This window comes from Laccaria bicolor, genomic scaffold (genome assembly GCF_000143565.1).
Source record: "Laccaria bicolor S238N-H82 LACBIscaffold_42 genomic scaffold, whole genome shotgun sequence".
Lineage (NCBI taxonomy): Eukaryota > Fungi > Basidiomycota > Agaricomycetes > Agaricales > Hydnangiaceae > Laccaria > Laccaria bicolor.
This window is the reverse complement of record NW_001889913.1, coordinates 349,836-366,063: the sequence shown is the minus strand read 5'-3', so window position 1 is coordinate 366,063 and position 16,228 is coordinate 349,836. Positions and strand designations below refer to the sequence as shown.

Sequence of the window (16,228 nt, the reverse complement as noted above, 5' to 3'; positions counted from 1 at the left end):
CCGCATTGTTCAAACTGTCAGCCGACCTTGCATGGCTTAGCTGCCCCCTCGGCCGATCACCTACCCAGCAATGTTTAAAACTGTCAGCCGGCCTTGCATAGCTTAGCTATCTTTCATCAGCCAAAAAACTGTCAGCCGACCTTGCATTGGTTAGCTATCAGCCGATACACAAATACAGGGACTTGACTTCCCAGCACAGCTTCCTCCTACTGATCGGTTTATGATAAATCTATGTAGTTGGCCGACCCTTCTTCACCTTGATACTGGGATCACATCAGCCAATTCATCAACACAGGGTTATTGGCCCTCATCGGCCCATCAGCAGGCCCCATCAACTATGGCCTGTTTGTATTGTCGGGGCTCTCAGTGTAGCTGGGTGATTCCTACTAACTGCCCTGCTTGCATTTTGAGACAAAGTGGTTAGGCCAGGATAGAGAGCATTAATTAGAGATGCAACATCATTCCCACATTTCATTCTTTCTGGCAGAAGAGTAGAACCATCTGCATTTGTATGCTTCCCATGCCCAATTTCAATAAGCCATCGTGCAAAGTCTTTTTCTTCCTGTGAAGTATTCTCCAGACGCATATTCTCTTTCAAAGTCAGAATGTTGACAGATGTCCAGAGATGTGATCGCTGAAAACACTGGCTGACAATTTGTTCCCGTCCACCTTTGACAACTACTGGAAGAATTTGTTGAAAGTCTCCTCCAAAAATAACAGTAACTCCACCAAATGGTACATCTGGTTGATCTCTAATATCTCTGAAGCTAATATCAACTGCTTCTTGACACAGTCTATCTTGCATTGGTACCTCATCCCAGATAATTGCATTGACAATTTTCATGAGATCTGCTAGATGTGTCCATACTGAATACCATTTTGGTTAGGATGCCCCATATTCTGGAAAAAAGCTTGTTAGACAGATGGAAAATAGCCTAATGGTTTTTCTTACCACATCTACCATAGCAGCAGGTGGAAATAGAGGTGGAGGGGCAGCAAGGGGGGCAGCATGAGCCTAAAAGATATATTAAATATTAGAAAAAGAGATATAACTCTGCAACCTACCTGATTTTGCAAATTACCCACTTGTGCAGCCATCCCAGGAGTAAGGTGAAGAATTTGACCATTATATAGAACCTTAACAAATGGATCATCACCTACAGGACCTTGAGGAATTTGAAGAGGAGCAACAGGGGGTGGAATAGGGAAAGGAAGAATAAAAGGTACACCACCACCAACAGCAGGATTTTGAGGTGTTCTCCTATGCTCAGGACTTTCCAACATCCTTTCTTGACGCTCTCTTGCCCTCTCAATATTTCTATGCCTTTGTGGAGTATTAGGAGGAGAATCCCTAGGGAATAAATGATAGTTAAGTAATAAAGGCAGGGAGCAAAAGAAATATCCTACATCAAGACCAAAAGGACAACTGAAGCATATATTCTGATTACCAAAAAAAAGAGAAAAAGATCCACATATTGAAGCAACTAACCAATCAGCAAAACCTTGTGAAATCCTATCATCAAAAGTGATCAGAAGCAATCCAAGTGGACAAAATGTCAATTGAAGGTGTCTAAAAATAGTTGAAGGCTTTCCATAATGATCAAAATGTTATCCAGAAACTTACAAAATAATGTATCAGAGTTCATGGTGGTTTGTGGACAGTGAGGCAGGAGCAGCCTGAAGCCGTGTTGAGAAGTCTCGTGAGGGTGTGAAGTGCTTAGTAAGATAAAGCTGAATTTGTCAGCCATCAATCCTTTGTGTTTTCATGTACAAGCTTTAGACCCGTGCCTACGGCACGGCACTCGCTAACGCTCAGCCGTTCCTCCAGCACCGGTCACAGCTTGCTGGGGGCATGCCCCCTGGACCCCCTGATACACATCTTTAATCCCAGTTTTGGTACTCATCTTAAATCCCAGTTCTGGTACACTTCTTTTATTCCAATCTCTATATTCATTCACATACACTTATTTACAGTAATTAAAGAAATTGTACAAAAATCATAGCATAAATCTACAATATCAAATTTAGTCAAGAAGTACCTCAGGATATACAATATTTTTGGTAACAGGACTTGGAAGTTGATCATCCCATATTATCCTGATGTTATGAACAGAAGTTACTCATGAAACTGCAACATAGAACTGCCCATGGGTGAACACAGCAGATCGAGCATCTATCCCCACATAATTCACAGATTGTCCTTGTGACTTGTTGATAGTCATAGCAAAACACAGTCAAACTGGAAATTGTAGATGTTTAATTTTGAATGGAACTTGGGTCTCATTAGGAATGATCCCCATCTGAGGAATGAAGATCAGCTCTCCAGCATGTTCTCCAGTGAGAAGTCAAACCTCCAAAACTAATGGAACTTGGGTCTCATCTATGTGAGGATTGAAGATCAGCTCTCCAGCATGTTCTCCAGTGAGAAGTAGAATGGTAGTGTGTTCTTGGTAGAATGTTCTGAGTAGCATGTTCTCAATGCACATATTCAATCATAGTGTGTGCTTGGTAGTGTGTTCTCAATAGTCTTGGTAACACTTGGCCATTCCTCCAGCACTGGTCACAGCTTGCCAGGGGCACACCCCCTGGACTCCCCTGTACACATGCTTAATCCCAGTTTTGGTACACATGCTCCATCCCATTTCTAATGCACATCTTCAATTGTAGTGTGTTCTTCGTAGTGTATTCTCAATGCACATCTTCAATGATAGCATGTTCTTTGTAGTATGTGCTTGGTAGTGTGTTCTTAATAGTGTGTTTTTGGTAGTGTGTGCTTTGTAGTGTTCTCAGTAATGTGTTCTTGGTAGCATGTTTTCATGCACATATTCAATCATAGCATGTTCTTGGTAGCTTGTTCCCAGTAATATTCAATCATAGCATGTGCATGTTAGTGTGTTCTCAGTAGTGTGTTCTTGGTAGTGTGTGCTTGGTGGTGTGTTCTCAGTAGTGTGTTCTTGGTAGCATGTTCTCAATGCACATATTCAATCATAGCATGTTCTTGATAGCATGTTTTCAATGCACATATTCAATCATAGTGCATTCTTGGTACTGTATGATTATGACTGAGTCTTCATGTCAAGCATCACAGAGGGGTTTGAATGAAGGGAAGTGAGCGTGACATCACACATCACTGCAGGTTTTGAAACTGTTTCCTCTTGCATCTAAAATACCAATTCTTCTGAGCCTGTGGCACTCCTAGCTGTGTAGACAGCACTAAGAATCCTTAGACTAATTTCTGAGGGGACCTGTTGCACCATTGACGATTTGACTGCAAGGACAGCCTATTCTTGATTTTCTGAAGTACAGATGAAGAGACTGTACTCTTTGTCATGCCTCACATCAGATGTTGAAGTGATGAAGAGTTGATTGAAATAGGTCACACCATAAACGGCTTGAAGAGGTGGTCATAATCGTACAGTAGCATGTTCTCAGTAATATTCAATCATAGTGTGTTCTTGGTATTGTGTTCTCAGTAGTGTGTTCTCAATGCACATATTCAATCATAGTGTGTTCTTGGTGGCTTGTTTTCAATGCACATATTCAATTATAGTGTGTGCTTGGTGGTGTGTTCTCAGTAGTGTGTTCTTGGTAGCATATTCTTGGTAGCATGTTCTTGGTAGCATGTTCTCAGTGCACATATTCAATCATAGCATGTTCTTGGTAGCATGTTCTTGATAGCATGTTCTTGGTAGTGTGCTTGATGTTCTCAGTAGTGTGTTCTTGGTTGTGTGTGCTTGGTAGTGTGTTCTCAGTTAGGAGGTCAGGATTGATGGTTAGAATTAGGGATGTTTTGTCTCCCTATGTAGGAGGTTAGGGTGGTTACATAGTTTGAAGCTTCAATTGCTGTGAGGCAGCTAAAGTAGGATGCTTGAATTCCTATTTTGGGATTGTCATTGAATGTATATCCTCTTTTTTATCCCAGTTCTTCAATGTTACACTTGGATGTGGACTTATAGCACAGCACTCAATTCACTTGGCCACACCTTGCCCAAGAGAAAGCTCACCACACTTTGCCAGCTTGCCAGATGAAAGCCCTCCAGATCCTCCACCCAACATATGTTCACTCCCAGTTCTCGTACATATCTTCCATTCAAATCATCATAGTCACATTTTGATCAAGACCTACATGGAGCTACATGCTATATCATGATTGTAGCCAGCCATAGAAATTTAGCTATATTTATTGGCCTAACCCTCCATCATATGGCTTAGCTTAAAAAAGAAGAACTGTAAAACCATTGCATATCAATGCTGTGCAAAGAAAGCAAAAGACTGATAGCAACTGGCAGACATTTACACAGAGAGGCCTTTGGTCCTCCAATTTTTGCTAACTTCAAATCACCAAAGAAGGAGCAAAATGTCCACCCACACAAAGTACTGGGAAAATGTAAATCAGAAGAGAAAAGTCAAAAAAGAACTGCCTAGCAGAATAACATCAGACATAAAAGAAGCAGGAGTGGTTAACCATAAGAGAAAAGAAGAAACATACACTGATAATGACTTTGACACAGGTGTAGAGGGAAGTCAAGGGTGATAAAGGTGGAAAAAAAGCGAAATTGAGGGTGCTGAAGGAGGTGTACCCACAAAAATGCATGGCAATTATTCTATGCAGTACAGAATGTAGTTGTAGGGTCTAATAGGACCAACACAACATTGCCTATGGCCAGAGTTTCCAGAAAATGCCACTCAGGCAGCTGGTATAAAGAGAAAGAGGTCGCTTAGTCATATATTACATAGAGCTGTGCAACCTTCTTTTAATATATTAGATAGAGAAGATAGATATGTGTGCGTGTGTAATGAATACATGTATAAGTTTTATAGGCCGGGGCCCATAACCTGTTGAGAGTATATAGCGCAGTGGTAAGTTCAAAGAATAATTATTATTGTAGAGGGCAATTTCGTCGCCCTTATATACTACAGAATGTAAATACTAGAATATACTACATGATACTAGGTGTCTGATAAATCACCTCGGTGATGTCCTCGGGCTTAGTAATTAAGTATTCTCGATCTATCTACGTAGTTCATGAAATGGCTGACCATATGCTAGGTGTTATTCCAACAGTATTGGATCAGACTTGGATCAAACTTGGATCACTGCTGCCCCGTATGTTGCATCGTCTAGACTGCATCGTTTTTCTGACCAACTCCTTCCAGAACTTCGACAAACACATTCGGGCTTTCAATCATAACCTCCGGCGACCCATCTCACACGTTGCGTTCGACTGGTCCCTGGGCCCTCCATATACAATTATCGGACCTTCGTTATTTTGCTTCGTAATGGAGGGAATGGTTAGTTATAGGTGTAAGATGAGGGGAATGCATTTATTCATTGGCGAGGCTTTCAGGGGTAGAGAAACCATAGATACAAACAAAATCCATAGCATTGATAGCCAGCATAGATCTGGCTGTAACTATTCAGCCGACCAATAAGATATTGCTTCCTCAAGCAGCTCTAGGTACTATCAAATAACATGGCCATGCTATCATGACCAATGCAGTTACATGTTGTGCTCGGCTAAGGTACAGTGCCTACTTTATCTACATTCGGCTACAGAACTAACCGGCGATCTATCGGAGAAATCATCTTTTCCTGATGCAGACTCCCTTTGTAGCCTAAGTTGAAAATTCGGAGTCACATCTTCTCTACCCTCCCCGTGAGCATAATAGACGACAATTCTACTCCAAGAAACGTGGCGAACGGAGATTATAATATCGCTACGAATGATGCCATTCTTTCGCTGGCCAACTTGTCGTTGACCTCTCTCACAAAAACAAATGGCAAAACCGCTCCTGCGGCCATTCACTCTCTACTACCACCAGAAATAATGGCCGAGATATTCACGACGGTATGCGATTATATTCCACAGCGCCGACCTCCCAGAGTAACCTCCCCGCTGGTCTTGGGAAAAGTCTGCGGCGCGTGGCGGGAACTTTGTTGGTCGATACCATCCCTTTGGGAAGTCGTCGATCTTCTCATCGTACCCGCCAGATTAGATGTGCAAAACGAGTTGCTGGAGGAATGGATTTCCAGAGCACGCTCGCGGAACCTCCACATTCATCTCAACGAGGAAGAGCCACACAGAGGTTGGAAAGAGGCCCCTCCACACAAAATCATGCATACTATCGCTTCCTTCTCCTGCAAGTGGGAAACGGCGGACATATATCTTCCGGAGGATAATTACGCCGATCTTATTCCAATAAAGGACAACCGTCTTCCCGTCCTAAAATCGCTCTCTATCTGACCCCCTAAGCAGGAGTGTATTGTTGAAATCAACCTGTCCGTATTCGAAAATTGCCCCTTACTCCGGAGCCTCTATCTTGTGGACTATTACCTGGCAAACTTATTTCTATCTTGGAAGCAGCTCACGAGATTGTATGCTGATGGTCTCCTTATAGAGGAGTGCTTTCATGTTTTCCGCGAATGCCGAAATTTGATCACTTGTCACCTTGACAAAATAATAAGCGACATTGAAGACACCGTCCCACTTCCTGTTCCCATTACGCACCGCGGCATAGAGTCTTTTGACATCACGAGCTCCGAAGTGCAAGAGATAGCCTCGGTTTTCGGGAACGTCACTCTTCCTGGCCTGAGAAAGCTTCGAATCACTTGCTCAAATTGGACGGAGGATACAACTCCACCCTTGCTTGCTTCCTTTTTTTCACGATCTTCTTGCAGTCTACAAAGTCTGATCATAAATCGCATCTTTCGCCTGGAAGGAGACCTTATAGATATCCTAGACGCCCTCCATTCCCTCATCCACCTCAATGTCGAAGAAAAAGATTTTCACTTCTCCGCCAACTTTCTTGATCTCCTACACCGCGGCGACTCCGACAATCAACTGTTTCTCCTCAACTTGCAGGACCTGATGCTTTGCGGTAAGAACTCGTTTGGGAGCTATGACGTGTATAGGATGTTGGAGGGTAGACGGAAGAGCGACAAGATCACGACACTCAAGTCATTCAACACCTTTTATTATCGCCTGGTATCGTATGTCTGAGCATGTGCCAACCAGGTGAAATAACATCAATAATTACAGCTGGATATCAAGTCTGCCAGCCAGCTGAACCCACACCCGAGACTTCAAGCTTCAGCTCTCAAGAGGCTAGACCTTTGACTAGCAGACAGGTGGAACAATACCTTCAGAACAGATGTGCAGCTATATGAAGAAATCATATTTTCCATTTCGATACCTCACTCCCCAGAGCTTGCGTTACCACATCTTCCCCTGTAGTTGACAACCCAATTCGCTGGGTGTATATTTATGCACAAGAAAAAATACCCTCATGGAAAAGTCTCTCTCGATTTTTGGAGGGGGGCGTATCACAAGCCTGAGACCCTTGCTGTTAAAAATTACACTGTATAGTACCTTAGACCTTACTAGATATCATATGAATAACTAATTTATATTTTGTTCACTATTAATTGCATAGCAAGTGAGGAAAGTTGGAGAACATGATAACAGAATGATACAACATGAGGGCAGGTACATAGCTGAGACGAAACAAAACTGGCCTGGAGATTCTTTACCTGAGAGCGTTCAAAGACTGCAACAAACCAGGCATCTCTTCCCTCTGAGAGGGGTCAACGTGCCAGCATTTTCTCATGATGTCCCAGCAGCTTTTATCGTAGGGAAAGCTGGGATAAAGGGTTTGGTTAGGCTTTTCATTCCTGTACGAGACCGCCATCGCCGCCTGTAGCTCGATCAAATAATAGAAGGGAATTTTCCCCGTAAGAGTCTAAAACAAAGAATCAAATACGGTAAGGAGGACGTGATGTGCGTAGGGAAAAAAAATACAAACCTCGAGCATCACCATGCCGAAACACCACACGTCGGCTGGCTGGGTAAAGGCCTTCGTGGTCCGATTCGCGTTCTCGGTCGTCAGAATTTCCGGGGGCAGGTGTCTGTTTTTTCAGATTAATATCAAGATCGCGCGCCGAAACGAAGTCTCCCTGACCGATGTACCGCCCCACCAATTGAGGAAGTATAGCCGGCTATTTCGAGCACGCGAGAACGGCCGAAATCAGATATAAGCGGGATGAAATTGCCATTGATATGCTCGATGAGGACGTTATTCTATTCAGTCCAAGATCAAGATTTTTCTTTCCAGTCATGGAAACAAATATTTTCTTTACCATCGTCAAATCGCCATGAACCACATTTTCCCCATGTATGTACGTAAGGCCTTTCGCAATTCCCTTCACCTATAGAAAAAAGTCGCACTGAGATTGGAAGTAAGTTTATGCCGTGAAGGTGACCCTCACGATAGGCAGTCTGTTGACAGACGCTCTTGCCGGGTCAGAGAAAAAAGCGCGGAGATCGCCGAAAGTGCAGCGCGGTGCCACAATACCGGTGGAAGGAATTGCTGGGTCGTCAATCAACCCGAACAACGGAAGCACATTTGGATGGCGAAGAAGCGCCCAAACACGATACTCCTTGTTCAAAAGCTGGAGATTCAAATCAAATAAGACTAGGGACGGTCAAGAAAGGGAGAGAGACACTCGCCTTCAAATACTTCCACTGAGCCTCTGGAGTATTCGCCTTGTTGTGCGCATCTCGAAAGACTTTGATGGCGACCTTGTTGGAGGGCAGTGTTCGTGAATGAGGAAGGGGAACGATATAAATATCAACGGTACCCACAGCAACATTTCGGCCAGAGACTGCAGAGTCGCCAGTCCATACTCCGGGACCTAAGAAAGCTAGGCCACCGTGCCAAATTCCGGGATATATGTCGGCGTAACCACCACAAGCAATAGGATACTTTGCGGTTATCTCTATATGGCCGTCCAAACGCTTCAGAACGTAGTGATATCAGCTAATGGGGAGGGCTGCTAAACGGTTGACAATGACCTGCATGTCTTGAACATCAATGCCATTAGGAGCCATTGTATCTTCAAAGGAACCGCGACAAGAACGACCGTCTTGCATCTCAATTTATCGTACTTGAAGAGTTGTCATGCTGCATCACATGGTGAAAATCTTTGCGGGAAGGCGCGCTTATGGAACGTCAAGACCACGTTGTTTACACGCTGGAGACACATTGTAACCGTGAGCAGCATGTCCGAAGACGCTCGTTAATCTTGACGCTTGGAGGTCTAGTGACACACTCGTCTCGCAAATGTGAGAGAATGACTTTAACGGGCCATGCAATCCGTCGTTGACGGAGAGAAGAGGACACGTAGCAGCAAAACCATCCCGAAGCAGAACAGGAACCACGGATACCAATGGGACAGCGAGGCAGGATATCGGACCTAACGAGCGCGCATTGAAACCTTCAAACGGAAACAAAAACTTGTCCATTAGAGCAAAGAATGACATCATAAAGCTGAGCTACACTGGCAAATATCCACGAACAGTGTCCAGCCTAGTAGCAAGGTCAGAAAGTGACCTAGATTTGAGAAAAAAAAAGGTGAACAGACCAATCCCAGTACCAAGTTGTCTGAGGAGCGGTCAGCGATGTGATCTCAAAAGAAAAACCACTCGTACCAATCCCAGACTGCGGCAGATCTGACGGGCGGTTGGTCGTTGATCGGGGTTCTGGCTCCAGCACTGTTGCACAAGTTTTGCAAGATCAGATTTGCTTTCAAAAAACTCCGGAAGAGTTGGGCGATTTCCGTTCAAGATTGCAAAGATAACGCTGCTATCGCTTTTCTTCTCGTTGAATGGTCGTTCCCCAGCAAAGATCTTATCGGGTGTGAGTAAACGCCGGGCAGGTGAGGCTGGAGATATACCTCAAAGACAGTCATGGCATAAGAAAATACGTCACTCTTAACGGTAAACTGAGGTAAGGGTATATCGCCACTGGCTGGCGGGTCCATAATTTCCGGTGCAGTCCATCGACAGGTTCCCGCGGTTTTGATAGAGGTGAACTCAGCGGAATCCATAATTGACGCTAAACCATAGTCAGCCACAACAGCGTGTCCTGCGCTATCAATGAGTACATTCGCCTTGATGAAAATTGTGGTCACTGAGCAAAATAGAACGATGAAAGACTAACCCCTCGCAAGTCACCATGAACAATAGGCGGCCACTGTTGATGCAAGTATTTCAAACCGAGAGCAATTTCCCCAACCTGACAATAAGGTTCAGAATTCAAATTTTGCTGCTATCAGAAATGAAAGGGTTGCAAACCAGTCTTAGCTTCGTTTCATCAGAATTTTCACGCTTTGTGTACTCCATGACATTCTTTCCTTCATAAAACTCCAATACGAGCCCAGGAAGTATTCCAAAGTTGTAGACAAATCCATAGAACTTAGAAACGTGAGGGTGGGACAACTTCAGCCAGAGAATGCCTTGCCGACGAAGCGACTGGCATAGACGCTCAGGCGGTTTGCATGTCTCAAGTGATAAGGAAGAATACCTTGATTAGGTGCTCTCTAAAATCGGGTCTGCTGCTGGAACCTCCGCGAAGAACTTTTATGGCAACCTGTGACCCGCCATGAGTAAAAATATACGTGAAATGACGACGGCCTCACCAGGGTGGGAACTCCCTCAACCGACAGTCTTCCCTTCCAGAGATCAGAATGCTCCCCGATACCAATGTTGAATTCACCATCCCTTTCGACAACGTCTGTCAAATCCTTGAAGGGCGAAATAAGTCGTGGTGACGAAGATCAGGAAACCACCCATTGCTCACGTCATCATTATTGTCCAGAAGACACATTTCTTGTGGAGGCACGCCGGGCAGGTTAGCCATCAATTGAACTGGAAGCAAGCCAGCGTAGTAGCTGTCTTTGAGGCTTGAGCTGTCTTCTTCCTGGCGCTCGAGGTTTTTACATAAAAGTGGAGCGCCTATGTTGGGCGTGCGAAAATTGACCCTCCGAGCCACCGCACAATAAAAAAGGTGTTGCCCATTACAGGAGCTGTTGGGGTTGGAAATACACGAATTCTCCGATATGGAACAAAATATACCTACTACGGAGTCTTGATGGAGTCAAAACCCGAGGACTGGATGTTGCATGAGAAGTTTCTGTTATGTAATGGTACGTGACGTTTTGTGACACAGGAGCCACGTATAGCGTGCTCAACGTTTCAAGTCTCCAGGCCTATTCATACCCTGTAAAACTATCATGGCGAGTACGCGTTCGCACCCTGCGACACTCAAATGACTTACTGGACTATGCTAGGCAGCCGCAGCCGTCTCGGATTCGGTGCCCATCGAGACTGCACATGAGGATATGATCGTACGCCTCATTTAATTACAACAAATGCACCTCCTTGTAATATGTGAAAACCAGCACGACGCGCAGCTCGACTACTATGGCAAACGCCTAGCTACCTGCTCTTCGGATCGCAGTGTGAAAGTCTTCGACGTAGTTGACGGGGATGCTCAAAGATCAATTGCTGGTCAGACACTCAAAGGGTACGCGTTACACTTATGGATGTTTCGACCTGACTTTACCTGAAACGCAGGCATACTGGGCCGGTCTGGCAAATCGCTTGGGCACACCCAAAATACGGGCACATCCTCGCTTCGTGTTCGTATGATGGAAAGGTGTTGATTTGGAAGGAACAACCTGGTCAGGGAGCTGGTCAGGGAGGGTGGATTAAGATTAAAGAGCATACTCTGCATACAGCCTCAGGTAAAAGGTTCCAATCCTATTGCGCGGTGATTTCGCTTACCCATTTTACCAGTAAACTCTGTATCCTGGGCGCCCCATGAACTCGGAGCCATCCTTGCCTGCGCATCCTCTGATGGAAAGCTTTCAGTTTTGACCTTCAAAAGTACGTCTATACCTGATCACGTTCACATATACCTTACATATCATGGTCAGACGATGGCCAATGGGACGCTGACATCTTCAACGGTCATGCTATTGGCTGCAATGCTGTTTCATGGGCGCCCGCAATTCTCCCCGGTTCTCTCATCACCCCCCAACCTCAAGTAGCGCCTGGCCAGCCCCAATCATCACCTACATCCTCCGTCAAGCGCTTCGCCAGTGCCGGCTGTGACAATCTCGTCAAGATCTGGGGATACCGCGAAGATACACAATCATGGGCCGAGGAGGAGACGCTAGAAGGTCACACGGACTGGGTGCGAGACGTGGCGTGGGCTCCAAATGTTGGCCTTCCGAGGAGCTACATCGCAACCGCCTCGCAGGATAAGACAGTCCTCATCTGGACAAAGGATACTCCCACCGCTCCATGGGTGAAAACCGCTTTGGATCCATCGACGTCACTTGCTCCTACCTCTGGTGCACCCCCTCCACCTGGTAAATTCCCTGACGTCGTTTGGCGCGTGTCATGGAGCCTTGCAGGGAACTTGCTTGCTGTCAGCTGCGGAGATGGTAGGGTGACCCTGTGGAAGGAGAACCTGAAGGGCGTCTGGGAGTGTGTCAGCGATATGAACAGCTAAACCTATTGTGACTGTAATGGTGCGGGCTTGTAGACTGGATGAGATACTATTTTACAACTTTTTATCGAAGCGCCTTCTTGTCCATGACGCGATCCTGCGAGTCGCAGTGCATTTGACGCCCCTTTGCTGATTGTTCACAGAAGAACGGTCCGAGTCACGGCTATCATGCGGTGATTCCTGACAACGCTCATCCCAACAAAATCTTCCTGGTCCCGATCAGTCCGAGAAGCAGCATTGTTATCGCTGGAGGCGCGCAAATTTCAGCGTCAAGGCTGTTTCTAAATCCGAGGACAGATCTCGGAGGAGGCTTCCAATTCATTGTTTCAAAAGGCGCGCGTCAACTGCTCGGCGCCAAAATTTTGAATCCCAAACCTGCGCCCCTGACGCGTTCGTTGTAAAAACCCCAACAACTCTGTTGTTTGGATTGCAGGGGCTCATGGACGGCCACCTTTCTCTAAGAGATGTTATTGTCTTCTTAACTAGCTTGCAAAAGCTCAATCGACCCCGTCTTAGTATGCAGTGCCACAAGTTGATCCTATGGATGCACAACATATCGACAAGACCGCAACGAACACATCAGGTATTTCCTCGCATCTTTTGAAGGCCTTTCTTACGTCTCCTTTATATTTGCTTAACAACGGCATAGGTTAAATCCCTAAAGTGCCTCCTTCCATCAATTCATTGTAAATGGGTTTGTCGTGTGACTCCTGCCGGTGGATGCGGATTGAGGCGTTTGATGGTATGTCTATTTGAACATCTCTTCGCCGCCCAATTTCAGGTTAAAACTTAGCTTTTAAGATTTCACAATTATGCGGTCCGACACAGTGTTTGCAGGAGATTATGTCAATTTCCGTCGTCGCGGAGATCAGGTTTAACACCTTTGCTTTGAACGATCCCAACAACCGATACACAACTTCCACTGCACTTCGCTTGTCAGCTGACGATACAACCCATAAGATGTATCGACGGTCAAATATTTGAAATAAGCAGAAAAACCCGCGGGTGGTAAGCCAAATCAAGTCCTACTCGGCGCTCGGCTCTAGCCTCTTCGTGACATCGCACCTCACCTAGGCTATGGAAAAGGGCGACGTGGTGTCAGCCTTTGGCGCTTTGGCGCTTTGGCGGCTTTCAAAAACAGGCCGGAGGTTTGCTATTGATCCCCGTCGCGCGTGGCTGGTACAACTTGTATAACACCGCTGCCAAGGACATTGCGTTGCTTTGCATCGGAGCACATATAATAGATCATTACCTGGCTGTACACTTAGAATTGAATAGAGGCTAAGATGGGCTGTGTGATCATATATTGATGTGTTAAATTGGCGTGGGCTCTAGAGATACAAAGTACAAAGTCCGTGGTAAGTGGTGCAATGTTTAGAGGTCAAAGCTTGTTTTGTGGTTCATTTTCATGGGCACTGTGAGCACGGTCCTTGGGTCTGTTTGGAAAATAGCCTTCATCACCATCGCTGAGTCGTGATAGGTAAAAATGAAACTTACCTCTCCAGTAATAATCCTCTCTGGCTTATCGAAATACCGCCTACAACGACACTGAGTTCTTGTACCACAAGTGGAGGGGTGATTGGTGCTGTTATAGCAATCAGAGGAGCCACAGTCGACATTGGTATCGCCAATGAAGGTCAGATGCCCGCAAGGTGTCGTTTTGACGAACCGGAGCTGTCTATGGCACATATTTCTAGCGTCACGCTATTTCAGAACCGTCGCGGAGTCAGTGTCGTCGAACAGGGACCTCACGTTTTGTTACGTCGGCGGAGGTAGGAGAGGAACAAGGCTTGATCGCAAATCAGACTTTTTTTGAGTTCAATCTCGCTGTGGATTGAGTTCTATCAGCGATCGGTCGTCGTTGAAGCAAATAAGCGACTTACCGTGCTGCTGGGCGGGGAAGAAAGACGTTGGCGAACAGTAGTTCTTGGTTCCCCTTCCAAAACTGCTTTATAAAGAGGGCTAAACCCGTTTTTGTAGGGCGAGGGTTCGCGGACCGGTACGCAGTTCCCCCCCAATAAACGGCCGAATTATGTCTGGAATATTTGGTGAAGAATGAACCTATGACTGAGGGGAGTTTGAAAAAACAAGGTTCTGTCCAGTACCTGGCATAGTTGTGATGTACATCGAGATAAGGACAGAGAGGAATAGGCAAGTCTTGGCCAGTGGTTCGGGAGTGAATAGTTACGAATGATATCGATGGGCCTTCCAAAGGAATTTATCCAATCAAACCACGGAAATCGATCTTGTTTCCTCGATCCCCCCGACGCAGAGTTGATAATCTCCAGGGCAGACTCGACGAGAGTGGAAATGTCAGGCCGTCAGCCTAGCCCAGAGGTACCTGTGAAACAATACCCCTTTGGACTTTGGGTAGATATTAATTTGCTGCTTCGCGGGTAAACCTCTATCGGAATGAAAGTCATGTAACATTATTGTCGAAATACGATTCGACACTTATATTGCGCGGACAGTATACGCTGGTGGAGGCTTGGAGAAAAGGGAGAAAAGTTTTCCCGAGGCTTGGCTGTCACCTGGAGGTTTTTTTCAACCGTCAGTCAAAAAAACAAAGGTACGGAAAAAATCCAGCTGTACTGCAATCTGTCCAGGATTGACGCGATAATCAGATTGCGGAGGCTGTTTTATTAACGCCGCACACTTGCCTTGTGAAATAAGTGCAGAGTTTATTCTTGGTCTTCTATCTCCTCTTTGCCATGGACCGTGCATGACCCTGGTTGGTTCCCCTCTACTTACCTCGCTATACCTTTTAATGCTGCAGTCTTCCAAATGTAGTTAGAGGTGTTGGGCAGCCACTGTGTCCGAGTCGCACCTCGTGCCATTTACAAGGAGATTTAATTTAAAAACGAGTGCTCGTCAGGTCATTCCTAATCATTAAATTCAACCTTGTAACTAACTGATAAATGCTAAAAAGTCTCCTACTTTGAGACCAATGGTCAGTAAAGGTTAACACTGGCCAAGAAACTGGTAGTTTGAGGGTCTTTTGAGGGTTTTTCGCGAATGACGAGGTGCTGGCGTCCGGTTTCTCTGAAGTACACACTGACAATATAAGGATTCAACATGAATATGAGGAAAACGTATCATTTTGAACATTGATACCTTTCCCTCCTACGCCAAGAACATTTTGTATGTGGTTCCGAATAATTATAACCGTAGGCAGTTTTCGCACCATGATCGAATTTCGTGTAAATCGAAATGACTGTTCCCCATCGTCGATGCTGCTGAAACGCACCATTCCTAAGATGTATAACCCTTAATAAACATGACGTAGAGTCGAAGAACGCGACAAACATTGAATGAATTGTGGGAAGAAGGATCCATTAGAGATAAGAAGTCAAGGGATGACGCTGTGTGGTTAACGCTCGTGCGAGTCCACAAGGGGGCTTGAATTTGAGCTTGTGACCAGTTGATCGCCAACTCTGGTGAAAAGCCATCCAAGGAAGGCCAAGTTGGTCCAAGGAACTGATGACGCCTTTCGTGAATTGCGAGGTGCCACTCGCTGGGTAAGCAGTGTGCGCTAAACATACGGCATAAACATGAGTGAAGAGTCAATAAGTGCTCAAAGCATCAACTAACTTTGATCCTCAAAGAATTGGTATGAGGTTCTGATAGATTCCAATCAGGGCTCGAGCCCGTTCACGGGGGGTGCAAATCACGGTGGCTGTTCCATACCGTCGACGCTGCTGGAATGCGACGTTCCGTACGATGTCCAACCCTAACTTATAAAACGTCAGAGCAAGTCAACAATGTGGCAATCAATCTTTAACAAACATTGACTGACGCGCTCACTGTTCTTCCCGACTGAGATAGTCGGCTTACTGAGCATGTGCTTCGAGCCCGTTGACTTAATGGCAAACTA

At 45.5% G+C, this 16,228-nt stretch overlaps 8 protein-coding genes across 8 annotated transcripts; 3 read left to right on the top strand and 5 right to left on the bottom strand.

Moving 5' to 3' along the window:
* Positions 1-852: 852 nt before the first annotated feature.
* Positions 853-1,520, bottom strand: LACBIDRAFT_309902 (uncharacterized protein; the record flags this gene model as incomplete). The annotated part of the gene is made up of 5 exons (XM_001887103.1): positions 853-900; positions 953-1,015; positions 1,066-1,351; positions 1,408-1,426; positions 1,490-1,520. The coding sequence occupies 5 exons, from the start codon at positions 1,518-1,520 to the stop codon at positions 853-855; spliced, it is 447 nt and encodes a 148-aa protein (XP_001887138.1).
* A 504-nt stretch (positions 1,521-2,024) lies between these two features.
* Positions 2,025-2,222, bottom strand: LACBIDRAFT_309901 (uncharacterized protein; the record flags this gene model as incomplete). The annotated part of the gene is made up of 2 exons (XM_001887102.1): positions 2,025-2,097; positions 2,146-2,222. The coding sequence occupies 2 exons, from the start codon at positions 2,220-2,222 to the stop codon at positions 2,025-2,027; spliced, it is 150 nt and encodes a 49-aa protein (XP_001887137.1).
* A 2,135-nt stretch (positions 2,223-4,357) lies between these two features.
* On the top strand, positions 4,358-6,245 carry LACBIDRAFT_332602 (uncharacterized protein; the record flags this gene model as incomplete). The annotated part of the gene is made up of 9 exons (XM_001887157.1): positions 4,358-4,387; positions 4,518-4,539; positions 4,767-4,789; positions 4,822-4,860; positions 4,890-4,923; positions 5,051-5,107; positions 5,304-5,305; positions 5,616-5,849; positions 5,871-6,245. 9 exons carry the CDS (start codon positions 4,358-4,360, stop codon positions 6,243-6,245), a joined length of 816 nt encoding a protein of 271 aa, XP_001887192.1.
* A 1,997-nt stretch (positions 6,246-8,242) lies between these two features.
* LACBIDRAFT_309899 (uncharacterized protein) lies at positions 8,243-8,888 on the bottom strand (the record flags this gene model as incomplete). The annotated part of the gene is made up of 3 exons (XM_001887101.1): positions 8,243-8,449; positions 8,508-8,795; positions 8,853-8,888. 3 exons carry the CDS (start codon positions 8,886-8,888, stop codon positions 8,243-8,245), a joined length of 531 nt encoding a protein of 176 aa, XP_001887136.1.
* A 444-nt stretch (positions 8,889-9,332) lies between these two features.
* On the bottom strand, positions 9,333-10,698 carry LACBIDRAFT_309898 (uncharacterized protein; the record flags this gene model as incomplete). Its single annotated transcript, XM_001887100.1, has 9 exons — positions 9,333-9,366; positions 9,422-9,441; positions 9,489-9,686; positions 9,734-9,949; positions 10,000-10,074; positions 10,134-10,310; positions 10,363-10,428; positions 10,478-10,582; positions 10,639-10,698. 9 exons carry the CDS (start codon positions 10,696-10,698, stop codon positions 9,333-9,335), a joined length of 951 nt encoding a protein of 316 aa, XP_001887135.1.
* A 433-nt stretch (positions 10,699-11,131) lies between these two features.
* On the top strand, positions 11,132-12,424 carry LACBIDRAFT_186131 (vesicle budding-related protein). The gene is made up of 5 exons (XM_001887156.1): positions 11,132-11,185; positions 11,240-11,364; positions 11,415-11,584; positions 11,637-11,726; positions 11,777-12,424. The coding sequence occupies exons 1-5, from the start codon at positions 11,180-11,182 to the stop codon at positions 12,355-12,357; spliced, it is 972 nt and encodes a 323-aa protein (XP_001887191.1). The 5' UTR covers positions 11,132-11,179; the 3' UTR covers positions 12,358-12,424.
* A 73-nt stretch (positions 12,425-12,497) lies between these two features.
* On the top strand, positions 12,498-14,310 carry LACBIDRAFT_332599 (uncharacterized protein; the record flags this gene model as incomplete). Its single annotated transcript, XM_001887155.1, has 9 exons — positions 12,498-12,744; positions 12,841-12,869; positions 13,004-13,096; positions 13,183-13,289; positions 13,315-13,362; positions 13,429-13,612; positions 13,690-13,712; positions 13,860-14,079; positions 14,203-14,310. Coding segments are annotated over 9 exons (1,059 nt in total), but the record flags the coding sequence as incomplete, so codon positions are not given.
* A 1,643-nt stretch (positions 14,311-15,953) lies between these two features.
* LACBIDRAFT_309895 (uncharacterized protein) lies at positions 15,954-16,195 on the bottom strand (the record flags this gene model as incomplete). Its single annotated transcript, XM_001887099.1, has 2 exons — positions 15,954-16,084; positions 16,141-16,195. 2 exons carry the CDS (start codon positions 16,193-16,195, stop codon positions 15,954-15,956), a joined length of 186 nt encoding a protein of 61 aa, XP_001887134.1.
* Positions 16,196-16,228: the final 33 nt, after the last annotated feature.

What these genes read in the sequence shown, in the direction of transcription:
- LACBIDRAFT_186131 (XM_001887156.1), top strand. An exon ending in GCTGGTCAGACACTCAAAGG is followed by an intron (nt 11,365 to 11,414) that starts GTACGCGTTACA and finishes CCTGAAACGCAG; the next exon opens with GCATACTGGGCCGGTCTGGC. An exon ending in TTCAGTTTTGACCTTCAAAA is followed by an intron (nt 11,727 to 11,776) that starts GTACGTCTATAC and finishes TATCATGGTCAG; the next exon opens with ACGATGGCCAATGGGACGCT.